The sequence below is a fragment of the Nerophis ophidion genome, unplaced genomic scaffold (assembly GCF_033978795.1).
Source record: "Nerophis ophidion isolate RoL-2023_Sa unplaced genomic scaffold, RoL_Noph_v1.0 HiC_scaffold_31, whole genome shotgun sequence".
Classification (NCBI taxonomy): domain Eukaryota; kingdom Metazoa; phylum Chordata; class Actinopteri; order Syngnathiformes; family Syngnathidae; genus Nerophis; species Nerophis ophidion.
The window spans coordinates 1,155,001-1,179,148 of record NW_026906953.1 but is presented as its reverse complement, the minus strand read 5'-3'; the positions used below and the strand labels follow the sequence as shown (position 1 = coordinate 1,179,148).

The 24,148-nt window shown below is 37.9% G+C and overlaps 1 protein-coding gene and 1 non-coding gene across 3 annotated transcripts in view; both read left to right on the top strand.

Annotated features, from left to right (window-relative positions):
- LOC133546530 (zinc finger protein 135-like) overlaps nt 1–23,081 on the top strand; it is a 29,942-nt gene extending 6,861 nt beyond the window's left edge. Inside the window, exons 2-4 of one of the 2 annotated variants that reach the window (XR_009805231.1) lie at nt 1,742–1,996; nt 5,677–9,198; nt 21,441–23,081. Coding sequence is in view for 1 of the 2 variants with exons in the window: in XM_061892298.1 (XP_061748282.1) it covers nt 1,742–1,996; nt 21,441–22,462 (1,277 nt within the window). In the remaining variant the exon portion in view is untranslated. The remainder of the gene's footprint in view (nt 1–1,741; nt 1,997–5,676; nt 9,199–21,440) is intronic. The other variant, XM_061892298.1, reaches the window with a different exon arrangement.
- Nucleotides 11,727–11,799, top strand: trnak-uuu (transfer RNA lysine (anticodon UUU)). Its single transcript has one exon. It is a non-coding gene; the product is annotated as a tRNA-Lys (tRNA).
- Nucleotides 23,082–24,148: the final 1,067 nt, after the last annotated feature.

Below are 24,148 nucleotides of genomic sequence, written 5' to 3'. Positions count from 1 at the left end.
AAGGTAATTTGAGCAAATTGGCTATTTCTGGCAATTTATTTAAGAATGTATCAAACTGGAAGCCCTTCGCATTGATCAGTACCCAAGAAGTAGCTCTTGGTTTCAAAAAGGTTGGTGACCCCTGCTGTAGAGGGTCCAGTGTGTCTGGGATGGTCTTCTTGATGTGTGACATGACTATCCTCTCGAAGCACTTCATCACTATTGGGGTGAGTTGTCTAGTATGTTTACTATTTTATTTAGGAAAAACTTTCAATAAGAATCATATGTTTAATGTACCCTAAGATTTTTTGTTAAAATAAAGCCAATAATGTACTTTTTTGTGGTCCCATTTATTTAGAGAAGTATTGAAAAGTATCGAAATACATTTTGGTATAGGTCCCGGTACTATAATATTGGTATCGGGACAACACTAGTAAGAACAGAATTCATTGGTTGATTCTTTGACCACCTTAGTAGTCATTTTTTCACTGGAGAGATTAGTCTCTACGATGCAGCCAAGATAGGTAATCTCATTTTTGTTTGTTATTATATTGTCACCCACTTTGACTGTGAAGTTGTCTACTTTTCTGAGGTTAGGAATTGACCCAAAGACCTGTGTACTTGCAGGTACCGAGGCAAGTCTTATTTCGGCAGTTTGTCATTGAAAGCCTTGCTAGTCTAGGTCTTGAGGATTCTAGCTTCTCTTGTTTTGTGGCCGTTAGCCTCGGTTCTGTTCTTCATGGGTACAGAAAATGATGGAATGATCACTTAAGCCGCACACAGTTGTTCCACTCGTGGTGATCTGAGACTGGTCAGAAGTAACAAGGAGGTCTATGAAGGTTTAAAAGGACTCACTCACCCTGGTAGTGTGCTTAATGAGCTAAGTGAGACAATGTTGGTGGCACAGCTTAGTGAAGGTTTTAAAAATGGGTGCATCCTTTCAGGACATATCTGTGTTCCAGTCCCCAAGAAGTAAACCTGTATCAACATGTTTACATAAAACTCACACAGTCACTAAATACATTTTATACTGTAAACAAATCTAATCAAAGTTATAATTTCACTTCCTAAATCTGACTTACAAGTATCAATAAGTGAACATAAACAATTATTTTCAATAACTAAAGTAGTCAAAACTTGAATTATTAAGGTGACTGACTTTCCTTCAGCTTGTCGTAGATGGTCTCCAATTCCTAAAGAGGAATTGTTGATGAAGATACTCCATAAAACAGCACATAGTAAAACATGTTTTTGTGAAAGTTCCTTTTGGCCCAGCCAACAAACTGACCGCCAAAAAATATTTTGCATGATCACAAAAACATACCATGAATGTTTTTGCAGTGATTTTAGAATTAGATTTTTTGAATTTCCAGGATGTTTTAGTTATAGTAATAACTATGGCATTAAAAGAATATGGTTAAGTTTACAGATAAAGTTTAGGTGTCATAGACCGTATACACAAAACAATATTTACACACTTTACATCAGTGAAGTTAAGAATGCTTCAATCAATGCTGCCTCTTACTTATAAAAACTTTTCAAATTGCCCCGCATCAAATTTCCAAGTCTGTTTTTGTACTCACTGTACCACTTTTGAATTAATTTTAGGAAAAAAGAAGGTATTTCCTGTGTTTTTATTGGTTGTTTTGCTACACACTTTTAACACAACACAGGAAAGAACACAAATAATGTCATTGTGTTAACAGTGTCACTTCAAAACTATTTCTATACTCTCTATCTTATTTACTTATTTACCCAACAGATGTCCAGCAGCTCCCTCACATAAAAAAGGAAGAGGAGGATCCACAGCCCCCCCACATGAAAGAGGAAGGGGAGGATCCACAGCCCCCCCACATGAAAGAGGAAGAGGAAGAAGTGTGGATCAGTCAGGAGGGAGAGTGTCCTGTAGGGCAGGAGGAGGCTGATGTCAGCAAGTTTCCACTGACTGTTGTCTCTGTGAAGACTGAAGAGCATGAAGACAAACCACCTGAGTCCTCACAGCTTCATCACAGTCCAAGTAAGCACAACATTTTATTCTCAGGGCATTCAATCCATCACAACTGGACTCTTCACTTTGTCTTACAAGACCTTTGTCCTCTCATCCAAGTAGGCTTTATCACTTCATGCTCATACACTTCAAGTCTTGAATATAATCATTTGAATATAGAGGGGAACCACACTTTTTGGGGGATTTTTTCTATTTTTCACAATCATTATGAAAGACACAACGGTTGATATATTTACACACAAAAAATCCCATTCTAACTGGGCTGGGCAATATGGCCTTTTAATAATATCTCAATATTTTTAGTCCACATCACGATACAGCATATATATGTGGATATTTTGCCTTAGCCTTGAATGAACACTTGATGCATATAATCACAGCAGTATGATGATTCTATGTGTCTACATTCAAACATTCTTCTTCATACTGCATTCATATATGCTACTTTTAAACTTTCATGCAGAGAGGGAAACCACAACTAAGTCAAATTAGCAAAAGTGTATTTATTAAACAGTTATTAAACAGTGGCACAAACATTCATGTCATTTCCAAACAGAAAGTGCAAGATTGTCAGAGACATTTCAAAACAAGCTATTAGTGCACTTTTGTGCATGATGTCACTAAGATGAAATATCAAAACAACACTAAATTACAGTGCACTTTGTGTACAGAAGGCCACTACAATAGTGTCAAACAAATAAAGTGCACTTTTGTGCATGATGTCACACAAGCTATTTCAATAAGTGTCAAATAAAAATGTGCTGCATAATAGGAAATCAAATAGTGTATGTCCTTCGCTATGTGGTAGGTTCCTACGGACGTTATCTCCTTCTGTTGTTGACCAATTTTTTAATATGGGGTTGATGTGGAAATGGTTGCTTGGGCATTTTGTGGGTGTGGCACCAAACTGAGATGTTGACATGCAGAGTTTCAAGGACTCCTCATTCTTTAGCGGGTGACTTTTCAAATGATGCTACACATTAGCAGTGCTGCTACTTTTTGTAGCAACACTTTTGCCACATACTTTTCGGGCTGGGCGATAAAACAATAACAATATATATCGCGATAGACATGTGATCAATATCAATAAAAAATGGGGTCGATAGAACGTTCGATAATTTCACTGAGTTATGTTAGAAAAAAAATAGGAAGTAAGGCCCAGCTGGAACCGCACGGCACTTTGGGAGGTGTAGGCAGAGGAAGGGCTTTGGCTTCTCGACCTATCACGGCTGAGCCTGAACCGCAAGGCATTCTGGGAAATGCTAACAGGAAATAAAAAAAAGCAACAACGTCTAGCTGACCACGAGGAGTGAAACGAAATGGGAATATGAGTACGGCAGCACGAGAGGAAATTGTAAATAAAAAGTGAAGTTGCTTGAGTTATTTTTTTTATATGCTGAAGTTGGTTTGATTATTCCATAAATGACTGAAGAGGGCAAAAGGTTTGTTTTGTCACAGATGTTCAGACGCAAGTTTATTCCGATGTTTACAATATTTTGTAAGACATGTTTGTTTCTGCTTGCTTAATTTTACTGTTATTTATTTGCATATATCGTTACCAATATGGCTTCAAAGCCTGAATTGTACACTACTAATTTCTTAATTACAATACTTTGCACATTTTGTTAGATTAAGCATTTATTTAATGTCAATATTTTGCACATCGACCAGTATTTTCATTTATAATGCTGACCTCGTTTGAAAGGTTAAAGGTTAAATTTAAAATAAAAGTATTTAATTTCAGCCTTTTTTCTCCTGGTCTTTATTTAAAATAGTTGTTTTTTTTTATATCAATAATTATCAATATCGACTGATATGAAACAGTTATATCGTGATACATTTTTTAGTCGTATCGCCCAGCCTTACATACTTGACATATTACGGTTGTCTCGATATATGGAGTATATTCCATATATCGCCCAGCCCTAATTCTTACTCATAAATGTAAATAAAAGTCCACTTGCAATGGAGCCAATGGGAGGTCCTCTCTAAAATGAATGAGCTTTTTTTCAAAATTTTTCAACCGATTCAAACAATCCCACCTTCAACATATTCCACTAATTCTGGAAATTGAAATTACAACATTTTTCAACCCACCTTAACCGTTCCACCGTCAAATCAATCCTTTTAATCAGGACAGAAAACAAAGCTGTTTTTGAATTGGAAAAATTTCCAGTGTTCCCGAAATTAAAGAAATTCCATAAAACCATTTCTCAATTAAAAATGTTACGACTTCAACATTTCTAAACCAATTTGAAAAATTCCAACACCAACCATTTCAACTCATTCAGAACATTCACATTTTTTAGCATGTCCCAAAAAATTCCCGCTTTCCCCGAAATTCTCCAAAATTTCCATGAAATTCCCATTGAAAGGAATAAAATAAAAGTTCCACAACTCCCACATTTTTCATCTGATTCAAACCGTTCCAACTTCAAAATATTCAGTGTGTTCAGGAATTGTGTGCTCCCTTTCAACACTTATTCAAAGAAATTCCTGGATTTTCTGGAATTCCCGTTTTTTAGGGACATTTTCCCCATTCAAAATGAATTATCCATGTTTCAAATTTCCACAATTCCCACATGTTTCAAACCATTCTACCTTCAACACATTCAATTCATCCTGGAAATTCAAACAACTAGTTTTCCACATTCAACAAATTTACAGGAATTCCCGTTTTTTTCTAACCTTATTTCCAACCTTCTTTAGTGCAATGACTCCTTTCACATTGTTCAACCCATTTCAACCGTTCCACTGTCAAAACATTCCTCTGAGTCAGGACAAAAAAGCATGTTGGTTTAAGAACTTTAAAAAATCCCGGTTTTCCCGAAGTTCAAAGTCTTCAACATTCAAACTATTCTTACATTCATACTACATTCTGTCAACCTTTCAGTTCAACTTCAGCATTGGAGCATTCAAACACAATTCTTTCAGGAATTGCTTCATCTAGTTAATATTATTATAATAATTAAATGTAGCTTACCACATTGAATGTGTGGACTGCATGACTGATGTCTTCTCAGTTCTCACTGCAACGCAATTTGAGTGTCTAGAAACACACTAAATTAATTCAATATTACTATTATTAATGAGGTAAACAAGTTATCTTTTGAAGGAGTAGTCAGTAATCTGATTACTTCTTCCCAGTTTAACTGTGGTGACACTATCTAAATGAAAGTAAAACAGATGTCATCTTTTTTGGACAACATGTTTGACTTTGAACAGTACAAGCGGTAGAAAATGGATGGATGGATGTTGACTATGCTCATGCTATTTTTAGAGCAGACGTGTCTCTAAAGATAAATGTGAAAATGGCAGTAGTTATTGTCCACCAGCAGGGGGAGCTCTTTACTAGTACTACTGCGTGGAGGCTGGCATGTGGTACATTATTTCCTGTGTGTGTATGACTTATTCAGAGGGAGAACCGCACACTTTCATGTATGGCGTCTACCATTAAGGATTGCAGGAAGGACTTTTAGGATGTTTTTATATGAATAAGATGGATTGGATGTTGGCCTGAAAAGGCATTCCCCTGAAAGTCTTCTTCATGTGTCAGCTGGAAGTACCCTGACTGCTGTGAGGGGAAACTGATGAGATTGTGAGATCATATGTTGGTGCAGGACAATGTCTCATGTGACTGAGCAAAGCTGGACTTTTCTGAAGAATGTTTGTTTTCTCCTGTCCCGCAGACCTCGATGAAGAACATCTTCCTCGTGAGCAGGAGGTGGAACCACAGTACCCCCACATACACAAGGAAGAAGGGGTACCACATTCCCAACACATCAAAGAGGGAGGAGAGGAGCCACAGCCCCCCCACATTAAAGAGGAAGACGAGAAGCCACAGACCCATAATGTTAAACTGACCCTTCACATTAAAGGGCAAGCGGAGGACCCACTGAACTTACACATCAAAAAGGAAGAGGAGGACCCACTGACCCCCAACTTTAAAGAGGAAGAGGAGGACCAAGAGCCGCCGCAGATTAAAGAGGAAGAGGAGGAAAAGGGCATCAGTCAGCCTAAATGGTTGGAGGAGTTCCCAGTGACTGGTGTCCCTGTGAAGAGTGAAGATGATGAGGTGAAAGGTGAAAGTGAGGAGAGGGGAGGGGGGGAGCCTCCAAGCAGCAGCTCAACACAACACATGACAACAGAAGCTGATGGAGACCACTGTGGAGGATCACAAGCAGACAAGCTCTTAGCTCCACTATCAGATAGTGAGGACACAACGTCACACTCTCCTGACACTGATGATGAAGACTCTAAAGATGATAAGACATGTCACACTGACAACACTCACTTCACATGTCCTCACTGTCACAAAACTTTTAAATACCATTGTCGTCTGAAATCACACATGAGAACACACACTGGAGAAAAAACTTTTATCTGTTCACTCTGTGGTAAAGGTTTTGCACAAAGTAACAATTTGAAAGTCCACATGAGAACACACACTGGTGAAAAAACATTTTCTTGTTCAATCTGTGGTAAAAGTTTTGCACAAAGTCAGGATTTGAAAAAACACTGGAGAACACACACTGGAGAAAAAACTTTTATCTGTTCACTCTGTGGTAAAGGTTTTGCACAAAGTAACAATTTGAAAGTCCACATGAGAACACACACTGGTGAAAAAACATTTTCTTGTTCAATCTGTGGTAAAAGTTTTGCACAAAGTCAGGATTTGAAAAAACACTGGAGAACACACACTGGAGAAAAAACTTTTATCTGTTCACTCTGTGGTAAAGGTTTTGCACAAAGTAACAATTTGAAAGTCCACATGAGAACACACACTGGTGAAAAAACATTTTCTTGTTCAATCTGTGGTAAAGGTTTTGCACAAAGTCAGGATTTGAAAGTACACATGAGAACACACACTGGTGAAAAAGCTTTTTCCTGTTCAACCTGTGGTAAAGGTTTTACACAAAGTCAGAATTTGAAAGCACACAAGAGAACACACACTTGTGATAAATCACATTCCTGTTCAATCTGCAACAGAAGCTTTGGTGACCAACCAACCCTTGTAGCACACATGAGAACACACAGTGGTAAAAAAACTTTTTCTTGTTCAATATGCGGTAAAGGTTTTACACAAAGTCAGGATTTGAAAGTACACATGAGAACACACACTGGTGAAAAACCTTTTTCTTGTTCAACCTGTGGTAAAAGTTTTACACAAAGTCAAAGTTTGAAAAGACACATGAGAACACACACTGGTGAAAAAGCTTTTTCCTGTTCAACCTGTGGTAAAGGTTTTACACAAAGTCAAGATGTGAAAGTACACATGACAACACACACTGGTGAAAAATCACATTCCTGTTCAATCTGCAACAGAAGCTTTGGTGAACGATCAAGCCTTGTAGCACACATGAGAATACACCCGGGAGAGAAAGTGTTGAGTTGCAGTGTGTGTGGTGAAAGATTGTCTTCTAAGTACCAGTGTAAGAAACACAAGTGTGCTGGTGAGAACAGCAGCAGCAAATGAAACTGCAGGATTTGAAATAAACTGTCCAGACTTTCATTTTGACTTTCTAACAACATCAGTACATATAACATGTTATTGTTTGTGTAACAATCTTTTTTAATATGCTTCTACATTTATAGATGAGATGGTTTGGAATATGGAAATATTACATATTAGTATTTCTAATTGTAATAATCCCATAGATTATCACCTTTATATGATATACATATGTACTGGTTCACATCTGAAACATCTTCTGGACCACTTCAGGAAGCATATTATTATTTACTTTTTACATAATTTGAACAGTTGTCTTTTATACAATTTTGAAATGTTAAGTTTTATTAATCATTTGTTGGGTCTCTATAATCCATTGTATTAATTATCTTTATTACTGTCTTTTGTAATATGATGATTGTGTTGTGATTGTTTTATATGTATGTCCCCAGACCTTTATGCTATATAAAAAAATAGATGAAATGGCTGAATTGTTTGTGGAAGGATGGTTTTGTTTTTACTAACATACATTTGTGGATAAAACACAAATTTCAATTATTGTGTTTTAAAACATTTTAATGTTTTTTTTTGTTGTTGTTATTTTGTTGTTATGGGACGGCGTGGCGCAGTGGGAGAGTGGCCGTGCGCAACCCGATGGTCACTGGTTCAAATCCCACCTAGAACCAACCTCGTCACGTCCGTTGTGTCCTGAGCAAGACACTTCACCCTTGCTCCTGATGGGTGCTGGTTGGCGCCTTGCATGGCAGCTCCCTCCATCAGTGTGTGAATGGGTAAATGTGGAAGTAGTGTCAAAGCGCTTTGAGTACCTTGAAGGTAGAAAAGCGCTATACAAGTACAACCCATTTATCATTTATTTATTTATTTTTTTAACATCCTCCAAAACAATATCAATATCATTCAAAGTTTGGAATGTCAGGCAAAAGCCAATTCTGTACATCATCCTACAGAGATTTACTTGGCATAAATTCATAGAGCTTTTCCTTTGGCGAGGGCAGAAATTGGCGTTTTATCCGATTTTGAGTCACAAATATATCAGATTGTAATCAGGGTGCCAATGCTGGATACTTTTATGGACACTTTATGGACGATTTTAAAGTGATCAAGGCGTATTTGTTTGTCTAAAAGACATATCACCGACCGTCAGCGAGCTTGGTGTGTCTTTAGCCAGGTGGCTAGCTAGCCAGTCCCTTCCGCTAACCTCCAGCTCGCCTTGAACTTTAAAGTTTGCTATTTTCGCCACAATTTTATCCACTTAGTTAATCGCTTTTGATGTTTGTGAGTTAACAACTGTTGTTTTGTCGAAGCTTGGTATTTTAACAATTTGCACATTTGAAATGCTGTGTCTATAGGCCTCCCAGTGCTGATGCTTTTGTATCTGAAGGAGTTATGTGAGATGTTTGACAGGGAATAGGGAAATCTATTTACTGGGTGATATGAATGTTGACTAGCTGGGACAGGGGCGTACAAACACAAATAATTGACTATCCATTTTAAATGCTTGCAATTGTCATGATCTGTGGTCTAGATCATGTGTTGTTTAGTTATGTTCTGTAAGTTTTGGACTCCATTAGTTCCTGTATTTGTGCACCCTTGTTTGTTTTAGTTACCATGGCTACCTATTAGGTTCACCTGCCTCGTGTGTCCGGTACGCACCTGCTCTAATCAAGAAACTTTTATTTAAGCCTGTCTCTGCCAGTTTGTCGGCCTGGTTTCATTGTTTGCGTCACACCTTTTCCAAGTAAGTTTTTGTTCCATGCCATAGCCTATGCTAAGTCTAAGATGTACGTTTGTTAGGCACGCTTGCCTTTTTGTTGTTTGCTGTATGCTGCGGACTGTCTGTATTTTGGTAGTTGGGAGATTTATATTAAATAAATCTAATCCAACCTTCACGCCTTCGTCCGGAGCCGTCAGTCCTGCATTCCTGGGAGAACAGTCCTCGCATAAAGATGCGACCACGCCATGACAGCAATCTGTCCCATATTGTTGCCCCTCCCACGAGAATAGGTGTAGGTAGTGATAGTATTATTTTAGCTACATGCATTGATCATATTTATACAAATGTCCGTGACCAATGCTGCAAAGCAGTCTTGGTTCCTGGAAGTTTTACTGACCACAATACAATAGCAGGCTTCACGGTGGCAGAGGGGTTAGTGCGTCTGCCTCACAATACGAAGTTCCTGCAGTCCTGGGTTCAAATCCAGGCTCGGGATCTTTCTGTGTGGAGTTTGCATGTTCTCCCCTTGAATGCGTGGGTTCCCTCCGGGTACTCCGGCTTCCTCCCACCTCCAAAGACATGCACGTGGGGGATAGGTTGATTGGCAACACTAAATGGTCCCTAGTGTGTGAATGTGAGTGTGAATGTTGTCTGTCTATCTGTGTTGGCCCTGCGATGAGGTGGCGACTTGTCCAGGGTGTACCCCGCCTTCCGCCCGATTGTAGCTGAGATAGGCGCCAACACAGATAGACAGACAACTTCACACACTAGGGACCATTTAGTGTTGCCAATCAACCTATCCCCAGGTATATGTCTTTGGAAGTGGGAGGGGCCTATCCCCAGGTGCATGTCATAGGAGGTGGGAGGGGCCTATCCCCAGGTGCATGTCTTTGGAGGTGGGAGGAAGCCGGAGTACCCGGAGGCAACCCACACAGTCACGGGGAGAACATGCAAACTCCACACAGAAATATCCCGAGCCCGGGATTGAACCCCCGACTACTCAGGACCTTCGTATTGTGAGGCAGACGCACTAACCCCTCTTCCACCGTGAAGCCCGTAAGTACGTTCATATTCGAAATAAACTAAAGAAAGAAAGTATTGATTGATTGACTGAGCTTATAATGCAATTTTACCAAGTGATAAAGTAACAGCACAAAGCACACATCAGTCATATTAAATGATGCATCAAGGACAATACTGTAATGACATCAAATAGATATTTTTAATTTCGCCAGAGTACCTGGTTGGTTTCACATCTTGTTCAACCACTTACCAGAGGGAACAAGAAACTTATTTTTATCAAAAATCATCATCAAAAAAGTACAGCTTGTTGAAAGGGTAAAGTGCCATGAACCGGAGTCACACCAGGGTTGCTGCAGCCACAACACAGAGTACTAACCACTATACCATCACAGCTGTAATAAACCATCCTGAATGATAATGTGTTTGCTTCCCTGTTCATGTTCATAGACAGAATAGTCACAACTAGTTTGAATGCTAGTGACCAAGCCCCAACAATTTTTACTCTAACAAGAGGAAGCCGTGCTCGGGCAAGATTTGTTTTGTTTCACCTTTTTCCTCATCCACTTTATTCTGATTGAATGTCCCGAGTATACCAACAGATACATCTTCCAGTTATCTATTCACAATAAAAAAGACAACTTATGCATGTTCCAGTTAGTAGATATTTATTTTAAAAGCAAAAAAACAGTCCCTAAGAAATGGTACTGACTTTTGTTTCAGTTCAATTGACAAATAACAACAAGATAGACAGAAGTTGAAACTAGAATCTTCTCATCTGTAAACTCGAATCCTCTGATCCGTAGTCAGACACGTTATCCATTGCACCACTAGCCCTATGTGAAGCCTGATTTTACTGTAGTACAAGTTGTATATCGTAAACATCTTTGGCCAAAGGAACACACAGTTTACATTAGGCTTACTACCAAAACAGGGCTTTACTGACTGCTTATGTTGGACTTTAAAATCTAGTGACCTTCTATTTGTTGCAGCCTGGGCCTTCAGCAGCTCTACCTGTTGCAGCTAACCTCCACTAAAAATTGAAGTAAAATGCTTCTGGCAAGGGCATCACGGTGGAAGAGGGGTTAGTGCGTCTGCCTCACAATACGAAGGTCCTGCAGTCCTGGGTTCAATCCCAGGCTCGGGGTCTTGCTGTGTGGAGTTTGCATGTTCTCCCCGTGAATGCGTGGGTTCCCTCCGGATACTCCGGCTTCCTCCCACCTCAAAGACATGCACCTGAGGATAGGTTGATTGGCAACACTAAATTGGCCCTAGATTGTGAATGTTGTCTGTCTATCTGTGTTGGCCATGCGATGAGGTGGTGACTTGTCCAGGGTGTACCCCGCCTTCCGCCCGATTGTAGCTGAGATAAGCGCCAGCGCCCCCCGCGACCCCAAAAGGGAATAAGCGGTAGAAAATGGATGGATGGATAATTGCCAGCTTGTCACTGAACATGCTGACTGATTCACCTTCACCTGAGATTGCCAATATGGATGTTATCTCAGAAGTTGGGAAAATCAGCATTGACAAGGTCCTGGGTAGCTCAGTTGGCAGAGCATCAGACTTTTAATCTGAGGGTCCAGGGTTCAAGTCCCTGTTCAAGTGGCTGATGTTAACCTCTTTACACTTCTTAAAATACATCCCTTTGCCCCGTGGTAGCAGTCCTTGTACCTGTATTAAATTTGAACAGTTTTTAACAGTGATTGCTTTTTCTCTATTTCATTTGAAAAACTGAAACCAAAAACATCCCTCACATCCACTTTAGTTCAGCTGGGAGAGCGTTAATGCGATTATCTGAAGGATTAAACGCAATACTTTAAAGTCAAATAGTTAGACAGTGTAACTGTATGGAAAAAGTTGTGGTTAATATTTTGCTGTAGGTGTGTTAGATGCACCTTCACATCACACTGAGCTCAGCTTTATTACTCTCACTTTCAAGTTATACAGTCCAAGACAAACCCTTAAGACAACAAATTTGTGTTTGAAACAGCCCGATGAAAGCGTCAGTTAAATACCAAACATTGGCATGAGGAAAGATACACCGTTAAACAAAATAACAGTTCTTGGAGCCTATTTATATTTATTAATTAAGTGTTTTGACAATGGAATCCAATGCCAATGATGATGTTGATTATTGGATGTTTAGATGAATTATTATCGTGTTCAGCTGCTCACACTCCTCCTGGTGAGCACTTCTTCCTCCTATAATTAAGAAGACAGCACAGCTGGGCGCTGCCTTGGTCTGTCCGTCATGCTGAAGGAGTGAGGAGTGATATAGTTTGTTTACACTAAATAAGTTATTTCCATTATATAGAAAGTCAACCACGCAGAAAATGTTTTGTTTGAGAAAATAAATGATCAACATTTTGAATCTGGAAGTATCTTATTGAAGAATTTAGTGCGTCATAAACCTCCTCCTCAAGGCAACTCTGCAATCTTTATTTTTATTTTTTTGTAACTTTTTGGAACAACAGAATAGCCGTAACAACGGTTGTCCAAAATAAAAATGATGGAAAGTTGTGTGACAACTGATGCTAAGATTCCTGGCAGCAAGCTTAAGGTTTATGGTATTTATAAATGTTGTTTTTTAAAAATAGAATCAAACTACAGGCTAGTCTTTCAGCAACTGTCATCCAACACAATTCATGATGCATGATCTCAATGCCGGTCCTAAATGAGCAATGGAGAGCTAGTCTGGCAGCTCTGTTTTGGGTAAACTGGATTTGATTTAGATCTCGTTGAGATGCATTAGAGCAGATTGCTGGGCAGGAGTCAAGATGAGACAATACAAGGGATTGTATCATTTGCTTCATAGTTGTGTTAGTTCAAAAATAGACACTTCTTCTTATGATTGAAATGCTTCTGCTCATTTTTGTTACTATTTTTTGAAGTTTTGCTTCTGAGTATGTATGTTATTTTTTATTGAACAATTAAACATACATAAACAATGTATAGACACATTAAAGGCCTACTGAAAGCCACTACTAGCCACCACACAGTCTGATAGTTTATATATCAATGATGGAATATTAACATTGCAACACATGCCAATACGGCCTTTTTAGTTTACTAATGAGCAATTTGACATTTCCCGGGAGTTTTTTCATGAAAACCTCGCGTAATGATGACGTGTACGCGTGACGTCACGGGCTGTTAGGAAATATGAGCGCTGCACACACACACACACACACACACACACACACACACACAGCTAGAAGTTGTCTGCTTTAATCGCATAATTACACAATATTTTGGAGATCTGTGTTGCTGAATCTTTTGCAATTTGTTCAATTAATATTGGAGAAGTCAAAGTAGAAAGATGGAGTTGGGAAGCTTTAGCCTTTAGCCACACAAACACACGGTGATTCCTTGTTTAAAATTCCCGGAGGTGAAACTTTACTATGGATCAGAGCGCTTTCAAGCGAACATGGATCCCGACCGAATGTCAACCAGCAGGTTTCGGTGAGAAAATTGTGGTAAAAAGTCGCATCTTATTGGAGATCAGCTGAGCTTGTGCCGTCCATAAAGCTGCCGTCGACTCCCCTGAGAGACTGGTGTCAAGACACCCGTGGACACACCCCTCTGACTATCAGGTAATATTAAACTCACTAAAACACCAGCAACACAATAGAAAGGTAAGGGATTTCCTAGGATTATCCTAGTAAATGTGTCTAAAAACATCTGAATCCGTCCCAATGCAATCGCCTTTTTTTTTTTTTTTTTTTTAACTTGTTTTATTTTTTCTAGTCCGTCACTATCAATATCCTCAAATACAAATCTTTCATCCCCGCTCAAATTAATGGGGAAATTGTCTTCTTCTCGGTCCGAATAGCATTTTTTGTTGGAGGCTCCCGTTAAAAACAATGTGAGGATGTGAGGAGCCATCAACATGTGACGTCATCGTATGCGACTTCCGGTAGTGGCAAGGCTTTTCTGTTAGCACCGAAAGTTGCGAACTTTATTGTGGATGTTCTCTACTAAATCCTTTCAGCAAAAATATGGCAATATCGCGAAATGATCAAGTATGACACATAGAATGGACCTACTATCCCTGTTTGAATAAGAATATCTCATTTCAGTAGGCCTTTAAGGTACTTTCAATACAATTGGAGTCAATGTTTTTTCAATATTTTCAAACATCACATTAAATCCAATCCTCCAATAAACAAAACCCGTTCAAATAAAAGTAAATATGAGACCATTTGAAAAAGATTAAAATAAAAAAATATATAAATAAATAAACTTACACCTGCTTATTTAAAACCACTTAAATAATTCCAATAAATATAGTCATTTAAGGGCTTTTTCTATTTTGTACAATCTTCCAAGAATGAATTAATAAATTGAAATCATGAACACAAAGTGAGAATTTGGATTTAATGTAAAAAAGAGACTTTTGTGTATTAGAGCTAATGTTTCACACTTTTTAAAAATTTAAATTAATCCATGACACGGTAAATCCACGCATGCGCAAAGACTACATCACTTCCTGGACTTACGATTTGTTTTAATGACAGAGCTCCTGCGACATCACGTTCTGTGACATCTGAATGTTTTATTCATGTTTTTTTATATAAAAATACAGGACTGTCTCAGAGAATTAGAATATTGTGATAAAGTCCTTTATTTTCTGTAATGCAACTAAAAACATGAACATGTTATACATTCTGGATTCATTGCACATCAACTGAAATATTGCAAGCCTTTTATTTTAATATTGCTGATTATGGCATACAGCTTTTTTACTTGGTCTGAGGAAATATTCAAATTTTTTGAGATACGATTTTTGAGTTTTCTTAAGCTGTATGCCATAATCAGCAATATTGAAATAATAAAAGTGAAGTGAATTATATTTATATAGCGCTTTTCTCTAGTGACTCAAAGCACTTTACATAGTGAAACCCAATATCTAAGTTACATTTACACCAGTGTGAAGGCTTGCAATATTTTAGTTGATGTGTAATGAATTCAGAATGTATGACATTTTCATGTTTAGAAAATAAAGGACTTTATCACAATATGAAAGGGAACAACAATAAAAACACGCGGAAGGGTACATTTAAATAAATCAGGCAGTAATATCGCTACAATTTGTAGCACTTTCACTCTTGTCATTGCAATGAATGTCGCAGGGGGGCGCCACTGAACCCCAACATTAAAGCTTTGTTTGATATACTTTCAATTTACTTTTAGAAACAAAACACTCTTTTATATCACGTTGTTATTCAAATAAATATTACGTAAAAGAAAAGCATGGTAACAGTGACAGCAGGCAATATCTTATATAGAGCTACCTCTTCGTCCGCTCGGCTGTGACGTCATTCCCAGCTTCCGGGGTAAACGGAAGACATCAGAAAGAGCACATCGAAGGAGAAAGACGCTAATAAGTCAGTCTTATTATTTGTTCTCCAGTTTGAAATATTTACGTCGTATAAAATACATCTTTGATTCTTTAGTTAAGGATAAAGTGGTCTGGATGCGCTAGAAGCACTGTGCCGCTTCTCGTGCTATCTTTGCTTGTTAGTTAGCTTAGCTCGCTAGTTAGCTTAGCTTGTTAGCTGCTAACAGAAGACACAGAAGTTATCAACACATCGCTAAGTAGAGATCAAGTGTGAGAGTAAAGTGTTGTGATTGTGTGAAAATGTCTACATTACAAATGTTGAGAGCGTTGGTGGATCAGCGACTAACTGCTGCCGTTGAAGAAATATTTGTAGTGTTAGAAAGAACGATAGCAGAATACGAGGCGGAACTTTCTAGAACAAAGGAGGAGAACAATCAACTACTGGACGCTGTTTTCAAGAAACATCAAGTTGTGTTACACAGAACAGGTTTGTTTACTTATTACTCTCAGATCTTTACTAACACTATATTTGAATAATTACAAGAAAATGACATTTACATTTTATAATATAATCAGAATGAACAGTGGTGGAACAAGTCAGAGCTGGGCCGGGGGCGGCCCCCATGACGGGGCCCCCTTAACCCAAATAATAAAGCTAATTCTAACATCGTTTTACAACATGCACATGCCTCTCTGGGTTTACCGCCAACAATCTTTAACCAGGTTTTAAAACTTTTTCCAGCCATTTTTGCTGAAATTTGCATTTTCCTGACATGTATTTATTTTCTCACGTTCACCACAGCATCAGCCCGTTCACAGGATGTAGAAAAATTATCAATGGGGATCTGATTTTTTTTATTTATTTTGCCTGTCTTTCACAATCCTTATGTAAGACAATAATATGTTTTTATTTTGTATGCATTCTAAGTTGGAAACAAACATTAGCAAAATCTTAACTATCCTAATTCTAACAATGGAGTCAATGGGATCACCTCTATTCCGCTCACTAAGCCCCCTAAATAAGAATGAGTTGATCAATATAATATACCCAGAAGTCTTTTTCTTAAATGCTATCCCTTTAAAACATGCTGTAAAAATGCATATCCTCTAGAAATATTCATTATAATAGCCACAAACTGGAGGGTATATTTTTTAATTAGGATAACATTTAAAACATTGTTTAAAGTTTTTATGGAATTTTCCAGGGTGTAGCCCACCTTCCGCCCCCCGTGATCCCAAAAGGGACAAGAGGTAGAAAATGGATGATGGATGGAAAAAGCACATCATGGAATGATATTTATATTCTTGAGATGCATGAAAGATAAATTTGAGTTAATGAAATATGGAGAATAGATTGTATTGTGCACCCTTTGTTTAAAAAGGGTACAGTTAGGGCTGGACCATTGTGGGAAAAATAATAATCGCCATTATTTTGATTGATATTGTAATCACAATTACACAATTATTCATTCATTTGAAAACACCAGTATTTGTTTTCATTACCAAAACTCAACTTTAAATATAGTTTAAAAAACGGATATGAGTTAGTAACAAATCAACCACAAGTAAAAAAAAAATAGTTCACATAAATTTAAGTAACAATGGCAATAAAAAAAGACAGTAAAATTTTGTTTTATGTTTTAATTGTTTTTAGTTCCATTTTTTACCTTTTACACTTAATTTTTTACTACCATTTAAGTGTGTGCTTTTTTGTCAAATAAAAATGTATACAATGTTTATTAATTAAATGCAGAATCTCTCACATTTATTGGTGAAATACATCGTTGGACAAATTTGACCCGTACTTTGGGTCAATGCATGGATAAGTTCATCATGCTTGTGTGAGGTGCTTTTTTGAAACCTTTGTTAGCGCAGTCAGACCTATTATTGTGAAGGGGGAAGTGTGCTGCTGTTCTCAGCTCGAAGTGTGGAGGCCATTTGAGGCTGGTTAAAAAAAAAAAAGGAGGGAGCGACTCAAGTTGCGACTGCTGTGCTGTTTGTACATTAATCCTACATGGATGATGTCGTTCACAACAACACAAGCAGATGAGATGTGTTGTGGATTATGGATTTTCCAACTTTAACTTCGTAGTTTAGTCGCTATTTCAAATGGGCGCCTCAAGGACGGGACGGTTGCATGTTTCACAGTAATAGTCGTTGTGACGTGTAGAGGACGAGGAAGTTTATTACCATTGTGGGGGAGTTTTCTGTGTCTACGTACCTTGGACACATCCGTACACCCACCGGAGTGACGCCACGCTCTCTCCGCCGTGTGTTTGAGGAGCCTGCAAAAGACTTGCACATACATGTAACAATCTTGTTCAATCAACAATACAGTTTGGTATAAACCTAAAAAAAACAAAAGACAATACAACCATAAAGGAAAAAGTTGGCTTTTGCGCCACTAGCTTAATGCTAACCTACAATGGACGACCACATTGATAGGCTAACAAAAATTAGCATTGCGATCGTTTTAAATTTGTACAAAGGTTTAACAAGTAATATTTTAGTTTAACAAAAGTGACATAAGACAACAGTCAACAGATGAATTGTTCTTCCATCCATCCATCTATTTTCCATCCGGGGGTCGCTGGAGCTTATCTCAGCTGCAATCAGGCAGGAGGTTGTCACGTTCGGAACACATTGTGATGCGTGGGGATGTCAACTCAAGATGCACGGGACCAGACAAGCAAGTTAGCAGGTAGGAGCTGGATTTAATATATAAATTAATAAAAGAACACTGATACAAAGGCAAAAGAAAGCATGTGCAACTCACCGGGAGCTAGGCTAAACGCTAACACTGAGTAAAAAGTCCACAGAAGCGCGTGTCGAGCGCACAGAAGCTAAGAAGGAACGTAGCAAGCCAGAACAGGACAAACTTAACCAAACGTGAGTGTTGCATAAAGCAAGTGAAGAACTCAGACCGAACAAAGGCAGGTATAAATACAGAAATGGTCATCAAAGACAGGTGTGCGCCGGGCGCCAGTGCAGTTGGAACAAATGAAGTCGCTATTGTGACCAATACAAACTAGGAAGTGCACTAACTAAGAATCGGAAGAATCAAACCATAAACAAGAAACACAAAAGACTCAAATATAGACAAAAGATGTGATCCAGGAATCGGATCACAACAGAGGTGGTGTACACCCTGGACAAGTCGCCACCTCATCGCAGGCATTTTTACTTACATACATATATTCACCAAACTGTGTAGAAACTAAACTTTGTACTACTAGGCCTTCATGCCCATCAAATCTTAAAACTCTGATTTAGTATGGGACATTATTGCCAGGTCTTCTTGTATCGCAAAATTGTGAAATTACATTTTTTCCACTCACAAAGACCCCAAACGTCCAGATTTTTAACCGCTGATTTGTATTTTTGATGTTCAGTTGGCCGAGCAGAGGAATTAGTTGTCACGACAGCAAACTGTGTCTTCTTCCATCACACCTTCAACCATCCTCCATTGCAGCAAATACATTACATTTCCTACATGTATTATTATCACTGAAGGACTGTAGAACAAGGCTAAACATAGCTTGAAACATGAATAAGTAAGTGCTTAGTAATTTTTCCCATTCAAAATAATTTGGCTGTTTTTCAAACTTCTACCATTTCCACTTTTTTCAAGTGATTCAAATCATTCCATCTTCAACATGTTTCACTAAACCTGGACATTCAAACTATCATTTTTCCAAGTTCAAAACATTTTGAAGAATACCCAAAATTCCCATTTTTTTCAATCCCTTTCTTCACCCTTTTTTGTGTCGACCACATTTTTCAACCCACTTCAACCGTTCCACCAGCAAATCATTCCTCTTAAAGAGGACAAAAAACAAAGTTGTTTTTTTCTCTGGAAAAATTCCTGGTTTTCCCAAAATTCCAGGAATTCTATCATACTATTTCTCAACAAAAAAAAGTTACTACTGACCGATTTGAAAAATTCCAACTCATTCAGAACATTCACATATTTTAGCATTTTCTAAAAGAATTCTGCTTTTCCCAAATTTCCAAAATTTTCATGAAATTGTCATTGAAAATAATGGTACATTTTTCAAAGTTCCCCAACTAAACATTTTTCATCCGATTCACACCGTTCCAACTTCAAACTGTTCAGCCTATTCGGTAATCACAGGGTTTCCTTGACAAATTCCAAAAATTGCCAGAATTCCACGTTTTGCGTGACATTTTTCCCCATTCAAAATGAATTAGCCATTTTTCAAAGTGCCACCATTTCCACATTTTTCAACCAATTCAAACAATTCCACCTGCAACATATTCCACTAATTCTGGAAATTGAAAATATAAAATTTTTCAACCCACTTCAACCGTTCCACTGCCAAATCATTTCTCTTAATCAGGACAGAAAACAAATGTGTTTTTTAAATTGGAAAAATCCCGGTTTTCCCGAAATTCAAGGAATTCCATAAAACCATTTCTCAATCAAAAATGTTACGACTTCAACATTTCTCAACCGATCTGAAAAATTCTAACACCAACCATTTCAACTCATTCAGAACATTCACATTTTTTAGCATTTGTGAAAAAATTCCTGCTTTCCCCGAAATTCTCCAAAATTTATATGAAATTCCTATTGAAAGGAATAAAATGAAAGTTCCACAACTCCCACATTTTTCATCTGATTCAAACCGTTCCAACTTCAAAATATTCAGTGTGTTCAGGAATTGTGTGCTCCCTTTCAACACTTATTAAAAGAAATTGTCTGGAATTCCCAGTTTTTAGGGACATTTTTCCCCATTTAAAAATAACTATCCATTTTTCAAATTTCCACAATTCCCACATGTTTCAAACCATTCTACCTTCAACACATTCAATTCATCCTGGAAATACAAACAACTAGTTTTCCACATTCGACAAATTTCCAGGAATTCCCAGTTTTTTCTAACCTTATTTCCAACCTTCTTTAGTGCAATGACTCCTTTCACATTGTTCAACCCATTTCAACCGTTCCACTGTCAAAACATTCCTCTGAGTCAGGACAAAAAAAGCATGTTGGTTTGAGAACTTAAAAAAATCCCAGTTTTCCCGAGATTCAAACTCTTCAACATTTAAACTATTCTTACATTCATACTACATTCTGTCAACTTTTCAGTTCAGCTTCAGCATTGGAGCATTCAAACACAATTCTTTCAGGAATTTCTTCATCTACTTAATATTATTATAATAATTAAATGTAGCTTACCACATTGAGTGGGTGGACTGCATGAATGATGTCTTCTCAGTTCTCACTCTAACGCAATTTGAGTGTCTAGAAACACTTTAAATTAATTCAATATTACTATTATTAATAAGGTAAACAAGTTATCTTTTGAAGGAGTAGTCAGTAATCTGATTACTTCTTCCCAGTTTAACTGTGGTGACATTATCTAAATGAAAGCAAAACAGATGTCATCTTTTTTGGCCAACATGCTTGACCTCGAACAGTACAGTAGAAAATGGATGGATGGATGTTGACTATGCTCATGCTATTTTTAGAGCAGACATGTCTCTAAAGATGAATGTGAAAATGACAGTAATTATTGTCCACCAGCAGGGGGAGCTCATCACTAGTACTACTGCGTGGAGGCTGGCATGTGGTACATTATTTCCTGTGTGTGTATGACTTATTCAGAGAGAGAACAGCAAACTTTTACGTATGGCGTCTACCATTAAGGATTGCAGGAATGACTTTTAAGATGTTTTTATATGAATAAGGAGGATTGGTTGTTGGCCTGGAAAGGCATTCCCCTGAAGGTCTTCTTCATGTGTCAGCTGGAAGTACCCTGACTGCTGTGAGGGGAAACTGATGAGATTGTGAGATCATATGTTGGTGCAGGACAATGTCTCATGTGACTGAGCAAAGCTGGACTTTTATCAAGAATGTTTGTTTTCTCCCGTCCCGTAGATGTCGAAGAACATATTTTTCGTGAGCAGGAAGAGGAACCACAGTCCCCCCACATTAAAGAGGAAGTTGAGACGCCACAGACCCATAGTGTTAAACTGACCCTTCACATTAAAGGGCAAGCGGAGGACCCACTGAACTTACACATCAAAAATAAAGAGGAGGACCCACTGACCCCTCACATTAAACAGGAAGAGGAGGACCCACTGAACCCTCACATTAAAGAGGAAGAGGAGGACCAAGAGCCGCCGCAGATTAAAGAGGAAGAGGAGGAAAAGGGCATCAGTCAGCCTAAATGGTTGGAGGAGTTCCCAGTGACTGGTGTCCCTGTGAAGAGTGAAGATGATGAGGTGAAAGGTGAAAGTGAGGAGAGGGGAGGGGGGGAGCCTCCAAGCAGCAGCTCAACACAACACATGACAACAGAAGCTGATGGAGACCACTGTGGAGGATCACAAGCAGACAAGCTCTTAGCTCCACTATCAGATAGTGAGGACACAACGTCACACTCTCCTGACACTGATGATGAAGACTCTAAAGATGATAAGACATGTCACACTGACAACACTCACTTCACATCTTCTCACTGTCACAAAACCTTTAAATACCATTGTAGTCTGAAAGTACACATGAGAACACACACTGGAGAAAAACCTTTTTCTTGTTCACTCTGTAGTAAAGGTTTTGCACAAAGTCACGATTTGAAAAGACACATGAGAACACACACTGGAGAAAAACCTTTTTCTTGTTCAATATGTGGTAAAGGTTTTACACAACGTCAAAATTTGAAAGTACACATGAGAACACACTCTGGTGAAAAAAACGTTTCTTGTTCAATCTGTGGTAAAGGTTTTGCACAAAGTAATAATTTGAAAAGACACAAGAGAACACACACTGGAGAAAAAGCTTTTTCCTGTTTGACCTGTGGTAAAGGTTTTACAAGAAGTACATATGCGAAAGTACACACGAGAACACACACTGGTGAAAAATCACATTCCTGTTCAATCTGCAACAGAAGCTTTTGTTGACGATCAACCCTTGTAGCACACATGAGAAGACACCCAGGAGAGAAAGTGTTGAGTTGCAGTGTGTGTGGTGAAAGATTGTCTTCTAAGTAGCAGTGTAAGAAACACAAGTGTGCTGGTGAGAACAGCAGCAGCAAATGAAACTGCAGGATTTGAAATAAACTGTCCAGACTTTCATTTTGACTTTCTAACAACATCAGCACATATAACATGTGTGACATTGTTGTTTGTCTAACAATCTGTTCAATATGCTTCTACATTTATAGATTAGACAGTTTGAAATATAAAAGTATTACTTATTTGTAGTTGTAATTGTTGATAATCCCATAGATTATCACCTTTATATGATATACATATGTACTGGTTCACATCTGAAACATCTTCTGGACCACTTCAGGAAGCATATTATTATTTACTTTATACATCATTTGAACAGTTGTCTTTTATACAATTTTAAAATGTGTGACTTTATGAATCATTTGTTGGGTCTCTATAATCCATTTTATTAATCATCTTTACTACTCTCTTTTGTAATATGATGATTGTGTTGTGATTTTTTTATACTTTAACTTAATATGTATGTACTTGTACGTTTATGCAATAAAAAGTGAGAGAAAATGGCTGAGTTGTTTGTGGAAGGATGTTTTGTTTTTACTAACATACATTTGTGGGTTAAAAAAAAAATCCCCACTATTGTGTTTTAAACATTCTTTACCTTTTTTTTTCTTTCTTTCTTTTTTAACATCCCCAAAACAATATCAATCAAAGTTTGGAATGTCAGGCAAAAGCCAATATTGTACATCATCTCACAGAGCTTTATTTTGCATACATTCATGAAAAAAAAAAGTTTAATTTGTTTCCCTATCACAGAACGAACAAGTGTTGTCTTCAATTGCAAAACAACATCTTAAAAATTATTTTAAATTTTTTCCTTAAATTAACTCCTTGGCGTTTGGAAGAATGGAAACTTTCAAATTATGAGTTTTATTTTTTTGTTCCGGAGAAAATACAATAAAGAAGAAATGGTAAATAATTAAAAAAAAAATATATATATATATATATATTTACTGGAATTACAATATTTTGAACAAATGCCTTTATAATTGTTTAAAATATTTTGTCTGTTTGTAGGTTGTACTTAATGAAATCTACAAATAACAAAATACTTTTATCATTCAATAAGTGCATCAGTGACCAAATGCCTTTTTCAAACCATTGCTGTACAAAGATGGATTTGTTTCTCATTTTAATATAAGAACAATTCCATAGTGGAGTATTGTGTGTGATGAAGTTGTGTTTGTAAATTAGTTTCCAGTACAACAACACTTGCTGGTAGGGATGGGTACTGTTCACTTCTAATTCCATGTTTTATGTGTTATATATGTCAATATATTGTGTGTTTGTATTTTGCCAACATGGTGGAGGAGGGGTTAGTGCGTCTGCCTCACAATACGAAGTTCCTGCAGTCCTGGGTTTAAATCCAGGCTCGGGATCTTTCTGTGTGGAGTTTGCATGTTCTCCCCGTGACTGCGTGGGTTCCCTCCGGGTACTCCGGCTTCCTCCCACTTCCAAAGACATGCACCTGGGGATAGGTTGATTGGCAACACTAAATGGTCCCTAGTGTGTGAATGTGAGTGTGAATGTTGTCTGTCTGTCTGTGTTGGCCCTGCGATGAGGTGGCGACTTGTC